This window comes from Lampetra fluviatilis, chromosome 28 (genome assembly GCF_964198595.1).
Source record: "Lampetra fluviatilis chromosome 28, kcLamFluv1.1, whole genome shotgun sequence".
In the NCBI taxonomy this organism is placed as follows: Eukaryota; Metazoa; Chordata; class Hyperoartia; order Petromyzontiformes; family Petromyzontidae; genus Lampetra; species Lampetra fluviatilis.
Genome location: NC_136302.1, coordinates 2,724,227 through 2,737,140, shown reverse-complemented (window position 1 = coordinate 2,737,140; position 12,914 = coordinate 2,724,227). Strand labels below are relative to the sequence as shown.

Genomic DNA, 12,914 nt, shown 5'->3' with positions numbered 1-12,914 from the left:
TCTACTTACATGTGTGTATATATACATTAGAACAGGGGCAATTGCTGCTGGAATCATATTCGATTCTTGTGATTCCACCCTGAATGATTGCTGGAGTCATCGCGATTCTCGTAAGAACGATCCCCATGTGAAAGTCATCCATTTGTGTCGGGTTCCGGTTGGCCACTCAGCCGTGAAAGAATCTTTCGGTGGAATGGGATTCAGCTTTAGCTCAGCCCAGTCTTGAGACTGTCGTTGATGAGTGAAGCACGTTATTATGAGTAGCATTGTAATTTCACTGCCTCGTTACCCCACTAATAGTACAGGAGAACCCCTCTAAACGACGGTAATTGGTTCCACGAAACCGATCTTTAAGCAAGCATAGGGAATACATTTAAAAGGCTTAATTCGTTTCGATAACATGCTCTTTGATTCTTAGGGTAAAGTCACAGAGATATAAATGAAATAAAATAATTTCTACCTACGTGACTTTACCGAAAGAACCAAAGAGTATGGATTCCTGCAGTCACGAAAGCTTCAAATCAAGATCGTTCCGATAACATCGAAAGTTACCTTTTTCACCCAAAAAAAGTACTTTAATCAATAGACAATAAATACATGAATATTTTAACAACATTATAAACACACAATATAAAAAAAACATGGTTAATCAATGCATTAATTAATATTTACTCTACCTACAACAGCCCGTCATTAACAGCGGAATGTTCGGTAAGTGGACCCATTGGGCTCTATGGAGGCCCATCGTTAAGCGATTAGTCGTGAACAGCGGTGGTCGTTAAGAGGAGTTCTGCTGCATAAAGGTGCAACCCTGTAATTACTTGCTCATGCTGGCAGAAGCGCTTCCACTAGAGGAAGCTCCGGAGGGAGCTCACGTGTAGCGTCTACCACTTCAGCTCCGTCTAGAGGGTGCTTGGCCTACTCTTCCACACTCGCGAGATGCCTTTGAGGAGGTGCGAGTACCAACACTCTACCCCACCACACACGATCTGCCAATGGACAAACCGTGGTGCACCCATTTGTACGGCAGGGTGGACAGACACTTTCCCGTTGTTTCAACTGCCACGCCGAGAGGTCAGACTGACGACTTCAGCTGCCTGCTGAAGTCGTGATAGACGCAGCACGTGGGAGGGGGGGAGCATGGTAGACGCAGCACGTGGGAGGGGGGGAGCGTGGTAGACGCAGCACGTGGGAGGGGGGGAGCGTGGTGGACGCAGCACGTGGGAGCGGGGGAGCGTGGTGGACGCAGCACGTGGGAGGGGGGGGAGCGTGGTGGACGCAGCACGTGGGAGCGGGGGAGCGTGGTGGACGCAGCACGTGGGAGGGGGGGAGCGTGGTGGACGCAGCACGTGGGAGAGGGGGAGCGTGGTGGACGCAGCACGTGGGAGCGGGGGAGCGTGGTGGACGCAGCACGTGGGAGCGGGGGAGCGTGGCGGACGCAGCACGTGGGAGCGGGGGAGCGTGGTGGACGCAGCACGTGGGAGGGGGGAGCGTGGTGGACGCAGCACGTGGGAGCGGGGGAGCGTGGCGGACGCAGCACGTGGGAGCGGGGGAGCGTGGTGGACGCAGCACGTGGGAGCGGGGGAGCGTGGCGGACGCAGCACGTGGGAGGGGGGGAGCGTGGTGGACGCAGCACGTGGGAGGGGGGGAGCGTGGTGGACGCAGCACGTGGGAGGGGGGAAGCGTGGTGGACGCAGCACGTGGGAGGGGGGGAGCGTGGTGGACGCAGCACGTGGGAGGGGGGGAGCGTGGCAGACGCAGCACGTGGGAGGGGGGGAGCGTGGCGGACGCAGCACGTGGGAGGGGGGAAGCGTGGCGGACGCAACACGTGGGAGGGGGGGAGCGTGGTGGACGCAGCACGTGGGAGGGGGGGAGCGTGGTGGACGCAGCACGTGGAACTGTTGTGCACGCAGGCACTGAAGATGGCCCACGCCGGCATCTCGCTGTCGGAGCAGGAGGCCTCGGTGGCGTCCCCCTTCACGTCCAAGATCCCCAACATCGAGTGTGTGCTGCACCTCATCAAGTACGAGCACCACCACCACCACCAGCGGCCGGCGCGCACGCGGGGCTCGCGTCGACACTCGCGTGTACATCACATCCCTCCTTCACCACGGCCAGTCTCTCAAGCCTCTGATGCATGTTCAGCTCATGAGAATTCTCGGCCCCAAACACTTGAATCCTCAAGCTCGACGCACAATTACGACTCGGTCACCCACATCCCGACGCACAGTTTGCTTCGTTCATTGTTCACATTGCCGTGCAATAGTTACCCCATGTATCGTGCTCACATTGTGACATTGTGCGATGGTACGATGGTGTGCGACGGTGTACATTTGTTTGCATTCCGGGCGAACGTGGCTTCATTAACCCCCCCCCCTCCCTTAACATTGCATGTATTGCAGGGAGGGTCGAGCAGCCTTGGTGACCTCCTTCTGTGTGTTTAAATACATGGCCCTGTACAGCATGATTCAGTACATCAGTGTGCTCATCCTGTACTGGGTAAATTCACCGCACAAACCACCGCTCATCAGCATTCCCTTGCGACGCCGTGCCGTGTTCGGTTCCACGTGTCCTGCATCTGCTCTGCTGCTGCTGCGTTGCCCAGAGCTCGCTTCTCTTTTTAAATCCTTTATAATAAGTTCACTTGCTTGCGCGCTTACGACCATGCAAATCTTTCGGTCGTTTTTTAACCCACTTCCCGTGATCCAATTGAGCTGACATTTTGCACACAGACTCGTTGTGCGTGACAATTTATTTTCGTGAAAAAAATTCCCAAATTTTCCACTTTTTAGGAAAAAAATAATTTCATATTTAATTGAAAATACCAATGTGATATAAATGAAACTCTTACTCAAGAAAAACAGAAATGAATAATAAAATAAAACCGATGCCACGCATATAAAGGATTTATAGTGAAAAACTTTTTTTTACGGGTTAATTTTTTTCTCCTGGCTTACCGGGGGCTCCTCCGTGTGTGGTCGGGGCATTTCTTGGTTGATAACCACACGGCCTGGCTTCTCTCTGCACGTTCGGTGACTGTCTCGCTGTTGGTGGAAACGCTCATCGTGGACAAATCGCCGATTGGCTTCCGGTGTTTATCTTAGAAGCGGGTGGCTAAGAACCCTCTGTGGGCTGTGAATGCCTTGGGGGAGCCCCCCTTTACCGTAAAAAGACAACACATGAAGGAGATGCATTGCTTATTCTTTTTCCCGTTAACGTATTGTCCAACAACAACGCTCATGATTATTTTCAAGTGATGTATAACGATATCGTTTTGCGTCAAAACTCGGACCCTGTGGTAGCGTCAAGAGAGGGGGGGTCCCTTGCCTGTAATATTGGCAGTTCACCTTCATTGATTCGAAGAAGCCTGACTGACAGTTGATGAGACACTGCATGTTGAAACCGGTCCAGTTTTGCTTGTCTTGAATCAATGCTGCTGAAACTACACACTCTCCCAGTAGGCCGTGCGGCTGATGGCTTGTGAAGTAGACCTTATTTTGTCTGCTTATTTGTTTCATTCCGGCAATCAGTAATGTTATATGTTGTCTGCAGTCATCGGCGCAAGCAATATAGAACACGTGGAAGATCGTATCACCGCGCGTTTCCACCAGCACGCCGAGAGAAAGGTCGTTGTGCATGAATCTTTCAGCCTTCTTTCTTAAAAAAAAAAAATCCTAACGTCTATTCTTTGTCGGGACAGTCCAATGCTTAAGGGAGTATGGAGAAACTTTTACTAATGCCTGACGCTACTTGTGCATCTCACGGCGAGCGTGGTGCTTCCATATTTCGGCCAGGGGGCCCAGCGGGTTCCAGTAATGACGCGCCGGCACATTTTCCTCGCCTGAATATCGTACTAGGCCCCTGTGTTTTTAACAGGGAGGCGGATGTTGCTTCACTGGGCGACTGAGCACCATCGTTTGTTTTCCCGTAGAAACTTGCTGGCTTCTCCAACTACGAGTTTCTCTATCAGGACCTGGTGATCACCACCGTCATCGCCGTCACCAGTGAGTGTTGCATCATCCACTTCAAATTTTCTGGGGGGGGGGGCGGGGTTTGCACACAACATATCAGGGATAGCTGCCTCTGGGGGTTCCCTTTGCCCCGTGTGCAATCAGACATTGGAAGAGTTAAAGTGAGATGTGATGAGAGGCGCTTTGAGTTGCCGAGGAATGCGAGTGGCCCGACAGAGCGGTGTTCTTCATCCGCGGGGGCCACTGGCGGCCCCCCTGGTGGCCTTCAGTGCGGCCCCACAACAATAAAACTAATGGTGATAACGCCCCTTGCAGGCGGGGTGGCGGCCCTCACACTGAGGATGTCCTATCGGCCCCCCACCCCCCTCTGAAAATTAGTGAAGAACACTGCCCTGCAATGTGTGTACGCACGTGTGTTGAGCTTCTTTCGCACCGTACGTAGCCAAACGTGCTAATTGGGAGGTGGCCGCACGTCCGCTGCTCGTCGCAGATTGTTCCCCGTTGGGATGGAGCGGGCCGCCCTAGTTAATGCCGCGGGGCGCGTTAACCGTAAACTGCGCCCCATTCTGATTCACAGTAGCTCGGTGAAAAAGATGCCGTGGCATCGTTTGAAGAAGAGTAGCACGTTGTGGATGATGGTGTGACACTATCGAATATAAAGAATAAATATTTATATGAAATATAAATCTAAAACAAATATAAAATTATATCATTGTGCAGTTATGGTTCTGTATAAAATATATAAAACATACGTAAATATATTATACATTATAATAGAAGAAATATAAGACGATATATAAATAAATAATATATACATAAATTTCGATTTAAAGCTTTCGTGACTGCAGGGATTCATCTTCTTGGTTCTTTAGGTAAAGTCACGTAGAAGGTGAAGAACAGACTTGTTCTTCACCTGAGGACGGCTGCTTGCATTGTGGCCGAAACGTCGAGAGAATTGTATTTTATTATGTTTTATTTTTAATATTTTATTATATCCCTTCTACGTGACTTTACCGAAAGAACCAAGAAGATGAATATATACATATATTTTAAAATATGAAAAATATAATTTATACATATATAAAAAAATATATATATAATGTAAATTTTTAAAAAATATAGATATAAAAAAGTGAATACTATATATATAAATATACACACACACAAAAATGCAAATCATCACGTAAAACCACCTTGCGTGTTGTGCCCCAGTGAGCCTGAACCGGGCTCACCCGAGCCTGGCCGCGTACCGCCCGCCCCAGCAGCTGGTGTCGCCCCCCTTCCTGCTGTCCGTGGTGCTGCACGTGGCGCTGACGCTGGCCTGCCAGGTGCTGGGCTACCTGCTGGTGCAGCGGCAGCCGTGGTACTCGGACGTGGCCTACAGGTGTGATCCCACGGGGGGGGGCGGGGGGGTGGGGCAATTCTCTGGAGGTGACGGGGTGAGAAGAGGGGCACATGAGGACGCGTTGGAAATTAAGTGGTGGTGTTGGTGGAGGTGTTGGTGGTGGTGATGGAGGTGTTGGTGGAGGTATTGGTGTTGGTGGAGGTGGTGGTGGCAGCGGTGGTGGGGGCGGCGGCGGTGGTGGTGGCGGTGGTGGAGGTGTTGGTGGAGGTGTTGGTGGTGGCGGTGGTGGTGGCGGTGGAGGGTGGTAGTGGTGGCACGTTAGGGGGGGAGAGATTCCCCCATTGCGGAGGTGGATTTCTGGCCAAGACCCAGCAGCCTCTCTCTCTTTCTCTCTGCAATTATTTTCTTTTTTTTACTGCAAAAAATGCACTAAAAGTACAAATTACCAGATGAAATGTCATTTGGAGGTAAATGAGCGATACTAATAAATAAGAATAAAATATTCAGGTTTCCCTTGATTTATGTGGGAGATGCATTCCAAAAAGGGTGCATAAAGTGAAACCGCACGAGGAGACACAGCACACACACACAGCAGTACACACACAGTACACACACACAGTGCACGCAGTACAAACACAGTGCACATGCAGGAGACAGTACACACACAGTACAAACGCAGTACGCGCATGCAAGTACACACAACATACACAGTACACAAACAGTATACTAACAAAATACAAACATTACGCACACAGTACATACACGGTACATACACACAGTGCGCACACACAGCAGTACACACACAATATTGTCCCATGTCCAACTGCTTAGGACACATGAGTGAATCCAAACCGCATAGAGCGCATTTTGGGTAATAATGTGAGCCACATTTATGCGAAATCGCACAAACTGAACGCGCATCGAGCGAGGGAAACCTGTACAATGCGCACATTTACCCAACGTCTCCAGTCGCAACTCCAGAGGCGTACAGCCAGGTCCGGGGTAACTCGCATGCTCCATGAGACAGATGAGAACAGCCTCAGCCGTCTGTTTAAAGTGCATTTACTGCTGCTGTATGTGTGGAGGGATGCAATTCCAAACGGTCAGAGCAGCCACGGAGAAACGGCCCTCTGCTTGGCACCGTCTTGGTTTTGGCGACTAGCGAGTGAGCTGGATGGAAATGACCAATTGGTTTGAGGTGTGTCATTTCGACACCAATTTACAAACTAGAAACGTGTTGGAGTGACATTTAATTGACTATGTACTCCAGATACGCTTGTCAAATCGGCGGTGTAGACAGGGTTACACCACGGTCAGTTGGCATCTTGCGTGTGTGGTGGGATCAAGTGTGAGTACTGCCAATGTATGTACATCGAACTTCTTTCACACCGTACGTAGCCAACCGTGCTAATCGGAGGTGCAAGGGAATAGTGGAATAGTAGACTAAACACCCTTTGGTGGCGAACCTCTAGAGCAAAAAAATCTGCAGACTACCTGCTGGATCTCCTCTCTGTTTCGAAGAACAAATGTGACCTCAGGTTTTCGCTCATTTACCAGCTTCACATTCCTTATTGCCGTACAAATACTGAAGGGCCTTTGCTATTGATGCCCCCAGGGTCTGGAGTGCCAATAAACTGCAACTTGGATCACTACCTGTGAGATCTTCACTCAGAACTGCTCTAGAGGAGTTGTACACCCCTTGGTGCCACTGCTATTCAGTGGCCTAAAATCAAATGTTCCGCTCCGGATGACCGCTGCAAAGTATGATCTGTGTTTTGATTTAGTGTGCTGATCTTTAAAGGTGCATTGAAAAATTATAATACTCCGATTGATGCTCCTGCTGTTGTGGAATAACTCATGCAGCCAGCTATGCCTGCAGGGTCTGGTGGTACATGTTGTTTATGTCGTTTATTGTGAAAGTTCCGTCACAGTTCCTATGATCCACCCGATTCAAGAGCCGAATGGTTCACAGGGCTATACCAAATAAATGAAAACTGAAACTGAAGTAGTTCTCATCCGGGGGTACTCATACCCCTGAGAGGGGTGCGTGGCGTATGTCCCAGTTTTGTACGTGAGGTGATTTATGAATGTGTGAAATTATATCACACATGAGAGTCATTGGTGAATAATCAAGTATGAATCTGCCCACATAAAATAATTACGATAACATTTAAATCCAGATGGTAAGCTAGAACGATATAAAAGACCTTTATAAACTCATTGATCGTACACAATGTGGTGTCCAAGAGTAACCAGCGAGCGCGAACAAATTACGTCACACATGAAGAGCGTCCGTTGACTTTGTGTTATTCGCTAGTTAGGATACATCACAAAATGGACAATCGGTTAAAATATTGATGTTCATTATCCATACGTTTATTTCTCAGAACCGTTTTGGGTCAGGCAAGGGGGGTATACTCGATTGAAACACATTTCAACAAGGGGGGGGGGGTACAAGAGCCCACACAAGGTTGATAGCCACTGCTCTGGAGCTCCAAGCGTTGGCGTGCGCGACCGATTGCGGGGCTGCCGCCCGTACCTTTCACTTCGCTTGACACGACTTGCGATGCGGAACGACGTTGTGGGCGCGGTGCGCAGCTACTGCGGGGTGCCCAACTCGACGGCGCCCTTCGGGAACGCGACGGAGCCCGGCGGGCCGGGCAACACGACGACCGCCCCCGCGGACGACGCACCGCCCTGGTCCGAGTTTGCCAGCTACGACAACTACACCGTGTGGTTCCTCTCCGTCTTCAACTGCATCACCGCGGCCTTCGTCTTCTCCAAGGGCCGGCCCTTCCGCCGGCCCATCTACACCAACTGTGAGTGCGCCACGTTGCCTGGCGAGTGACGGGAGCGAGCGTCTCTGCGGAACTCTCGCCCCGCCTGGGAATCCCTTGGCGTGAGGGATTGGTCCCTTGGTCAGAACCTCAGGGGCGCCGCCACGGTGGCCATGAGATGTTAACTACCTCGCCTGGTATGCAGGAGGGTCGTGGGTTCTATCCCGACCCTGACAACGTCTGCTGCTGTTGCTTTATATTTGGAGTTTGTGTGTGTCTCTCATCATCATCACAGTGGGTAGGAGATGTTAACTACCTCGCCTGGTATGCAAGGAGGTCGTGGGTTCGATTCCGACCCTGACGCCTGCTGTGTATTTGGAGTTTGCGTGTTCTCCCCGTGGTTGTGTGGATTTTTCTCTGCGTCCTCCGGTTTTTCCCTACACATTTAGAAACATGCGTTTAGATTATTTGGCTGCTATATATTTCCACATGATGTTGGGTCACTTCATTGAGCTATAATTTGTGGCCATGTCGCTTCTGAAAAAGAGCTACATAGTTCAATGGGCCTTTCCTACAGCCCAGATCAGTGCGTGCAGCGCATGTGCGTGTTAGTGTACATACGATAGAATATAAAGTACGGTGTGTATGTGTGGGCTGTGTGCTCTGTTCTCCAGCTAGCCGGGGTTTCAGTGCAATTACGTCTGGTTTCCATAATCACCATGACCATGCGAAGTGCAGTCTGCTTCACAGTGTACGTTAAAGATGCCCCTCGCTGAGTTAATTCGCCAGCGTAGGCCATCGTGAGGCCCCGGCGTCGCGGTCCAAATTCGCCAAATGAGAAAGTTGGACCGCAATTTGCTTCATCGCGATTGCACACGGCGATCATCGGCCCCGTATTGGCAGGCCCATTGGTCCAGAGATGACTCTTGAAAGTGTCACCATTCTGGTCTCGTTGAGTTCTGACCTGCTTAAACGAAATATGAAACTATTCCCTCGTTTTGCATTAAGGATGTTAGCAAATGCAGCCTGGAGTGTTAACAGCCTTTTGAGGAAATCCATTCAGGTGGCAGCATGGGCAGTGCATTGGCCTCATGATCAGGAGGTTGTGAGTTCAAACTCTGATCAGGGCTTGACTCAATGTGTTGGTTTTTCGCCCTGGCTAAGAACCCTGATGTAGGCTCAATGCTCATTTAAGCTCAGAGACACTTAGCTTTATCCCAAGTTGTGGACTGCATTGTTTTTTTTGTTGGTAACAAAATGCATTGTTAAAGGACGCAACATTGCCCTCTACTGCGAAGACTAGGCAGCACCGTGCTGAAAATAATTATTGAGATTCTAAACTAAAAACGAAACTATTTAAATTTGACCAGGTAAGGCCCACTGAGCTATTTAGCTCTTTTTTTAGAAGTGACCTGACCACAATTGATAGCTCAATGAAGGGGCTTATAACGTGGAAATTTATAGCAGCCAAACACTGAACGCATATTTCTAAATGTGGAGGTCCCGAAGAACTATCCACGCGGCCACGGGGAGAGAGACACGCAAACTCCAAATATACAGCAGCAGGCGTCAGGGTCGGGATTGAACCCACGACCTCCGCAGCGAGACTTTAAATCGGTGAACAACCATAATCATAATACAATTTATCATCCTTCATGACCACAGGACATTACAGGAGTGGCTGATAATGTTCAGAGCCGCAGTAGACTCGCACAGTCGTCACAGGTGCTGTGTGAGTGGTGGTGGTGGTTGTGCAGCAGCAGCAGTGTTAACGGACGTCGCTTTGTCCTGCCAGATGTGTTTATGATCGTCCTGATGCTACAGCTAGGAGTCACCTTCTTCCTCCTCTTCATAAACGTGGAGTCCATTTACACGACCATGGAGGTACGGTGTCACGTGCGGGCACAAAACCAGCGCCACGCTGTGCAACGCCACACACAGAGCACCCACCACATCACAGAGCGTGCCACTGCATGACGCACCACACCACACCATCCACAGAACCACACCACATCAGATCACACAAGTATATCACATATGGTACTGCAAACTCAGAGCACACACAGAGCACCACGCACACAGTGCACAACCATGCACACAGTGCACAACCACGCACACAGTGCACAACCACGCACACAGTGCACAACCACGCACACAGTGCACAACCACGCACACAGTGCACAACCACGCACACAGTGCACAACCACGCACACAGTGCACAACCACGCACACAGTGCACAACCACGCACACAGTGCACACCCACGCACACAGTGCACACCCACGCACAGCCGCGCCACGTTCAGAGCACCACACCAAAGACGAAGATCCACCCCGTATTGTAGCCTTCACAGACTGTAGGGGCAAGTGCTGTTAGCGAGCACCTATGAAGGCCGGTACGGCACACGAGGGGGTGGGTGCCAACACCACACCCGACCGCCTTTGTCTCCCAAGTGGCGATGTTTACACACCGCACCAAGTACTCATATGAGGCTGAGTCGACCTAGGGGAGGCCCAGGACCGGTTCAGATAATCGACACCAGACACTACCACGTGGCACCATGCCACAAACACCACACCACCACACACATAACCACACCAATGCATGCGAATGTATCTGTAGTGGTGGTATTGACGTGCGCCGACTGTGACAGTGATGGATCACGGGGCGGCGCGGGGTGCGGGGTTGGGCACGCGTTGTGGGCGTGGTGTGGACGCGCGCGCCGGGAGTGACAGATGACGGGGCGGCGCGGCGTGAGTGGTGAGGCACGATGAGATGTGGGAAAAGAGGATCGTAGCCAGCGCCCGGCGATTGGTCGAATAAGTGGGTGCTCGCAGCGACGTCCGCAGGTGGGGTATAAAGGGGGACGCGCGAGAGCACTCGGGGAGAGTTACCCAGTTGAAGACCCGAAGACGGAGCTGAAGACTTAGTCGCTAAGTGGATGTTGGTCATCCGAGTAGCTCAGTGGCGTTAGTCGCCGAGTAGCTAAGTGGATGTTAGTCATCCGAGTAGCTCAGTGGCGTTAGTCGCCGAGTAGCTAAGTGGATGTTGGTCATCCGAGTAGCTCAGTGGGCGTTAGTCGCCAAGTAGCTAAGTGGGTGGTTGTCACCCGAGTACTAAGTGGATGTTGGTCATCCGAGTAGCCCAGTGGCGTTAGTCGCCGAGTAGCTAAGTGGATGTTGGTCATCCGAGTAGCTCAGTGGGCGTTAGTCGCCAAGTAGCTAAGTGGGTGTTTGTCACCCGAGTACTAAGTGGATGTTGGTCATCCGAGTAGCTCAGTGGGCGTTAGTCGCCAAGTAGCTAAGTGGGTGTTTGTCACCCGAGATACAAGTAGGTGTTAGTCACCTGTAACCAAGTTTGATAAAATAAAGAGTGTGTTACCCGTGAAGTCGTCTCCCGCCGAGTTACTACATTACAACTGGCGTCAGAAGTAAACCTGTCTTCAAGAAGTATGGACACAAGGAAGACTACCCGTACCCACGAGCGAGGTCGGGATGACGACGGCGTACCGGGGACACCGACCTCGGGAGTAGAGGACGAGGAGTTGCCGCCGATGCAGCACTTCGCGGTGATGGCCGACGCTCCGCTTGCCTCCGACACCGGCCTCCAGGACGCGCACGCCCGGTTGGCGGAGTTGCTACTCGCCGCCGCCGCTGTCTTGGCCGACATCTCCGTTCCGGCGAGCGGAAAAACGGCTGCGGGGGTCGTGGAGGAAGCGACGGTGGAGGATTCCCGCCAAAGGGCGCTTCGCGCCAAAAGTCTGGAAGTTGCCGCCGTTTTTGGGGGGCCGCCACCGATTGGCGGGAAAGACGGACGCCACGTGGCCGGACACCTCCGCGCAGCGCAGCCCACGTCATCGGCGCGCGCCGGAGCCCTCCATTTTGCGCCTGACAACCGAGCCGACATTTTACACAACTCCAGCGGAGCGCGGGAAAATCTCTCCGACGTCGACGACGATCGGGTCCTCCAGCAAAGATTGCCCGCGCTGTCGGCGTTCAAGGCGGATGGAGGCGACTGGGGAGCCTTCCAACGAAGGTTCCTCGCTCATCAGGAGATGTCGGGGTGGTCCGACACCACTGCCCTGCGTGCGTTGCCAGCGATGCTTGACGACGACGCGCTTGCAGCCTTCACATCTGCTGCAAGGTCGTCCCGCTCTACGCTCCAGGCCGCACTACACCTGATGGCGAAGGTGTTCGGGCCGCCCTCCACGTGCCGCCACCAGTTCTACGATCGGCGGAAGGTGGCTGGGGAAACGACGCTAGCCTACCGCACGGCACTGCTCGCCTTGGCGGACGCGGCTTTTCCCCGCATGGATAAGGAGGGGAAGGACGCCATGGTGACGGAGCAGCTGCTGGTGTTGGCCCACGAGTTTGGGGTCCCCATCAACGTGGCAGACGAGATGGAGATCTGCTCCCTGGCGATCGCCACGAGCATTCACGCGTACGAGGTCCTCAAACGCAAGCCGGGGGTCGTCTGCAAATGGCCGGGGGATGCGGCACTGGCCGCCACGATCGCCGAACCTCAGCCAGCTGCGGTGCAGGAGCGGGGCTTCGCTGCATCGTGTCCGGGGGAGTGGAGAACGGGAGGTCGTTCGCCCACACGTTCGCCCCGCAAGCTGGAGCAACCGAAACCTACGACGTCCGTCGTCTGCTACAACTGCGGCCTTCGGGGTCACGTCGCAGCCGGGTGCCGGGCCCCGCGTCCGCGCGCCGCAGGACCACGTCGGGACGACGACCAGGGCCACAAGTCATCCCAACAAAACCCGGCAAGTCGCGGCACCTCACACGTTCGGTCCACAAACACGGCACATTCGCGGTGGGGG

General features: G+C 52.5%; 1 protein-coding gene across 5 annotated transcripts in view; it reads left to right on the top strand.

Annotated features, from left to right (window-relative positions):
* ATP13A4 (ATPase 13A4) overlaps positions 1 to 12,914 on the top strand; it is a 73,288-nt gene that overhangs the window by 50,526 nt on the left and 9,848 nt on the right. For 4 of the 5 annotated variants that reach the window (XM_078869541.1, XM_078869542.1, XM_078869540.1 and 1 more), the window contains 6 exons: positions 1,914 to 2,023; positions 2,403 to 2,499; positions 3,932 to 4,004; positions 5,184 to 5,355; positions 7,915 to 8,135; positions 9,889 to 9,977. In XM_078869541.1, the coding sequence (XP_078725667.1) occupies positions 1,914 to 2,023; positions 2,403 to 2,499; positions 3,932 to 4,004; positions 5,184 to 5,355; positions 7,915 to 8,135; positions 9,889 to 9,977 (762 nt within the window). Of the gene's footprint in view, positions 1 to 686; positions 712 to 1,913; positions 2,024 to 2,402; positions 2,500 to 3,931; positions 4,005 to 5,183; positions 5,356 to 7,914; positions 8,136 to 9,888; positions 9,978 to 12,914 lie in introns of all 5 variants that reach the window. The other variant, XM_078869543.1, reaches the window with a different exon arrangement.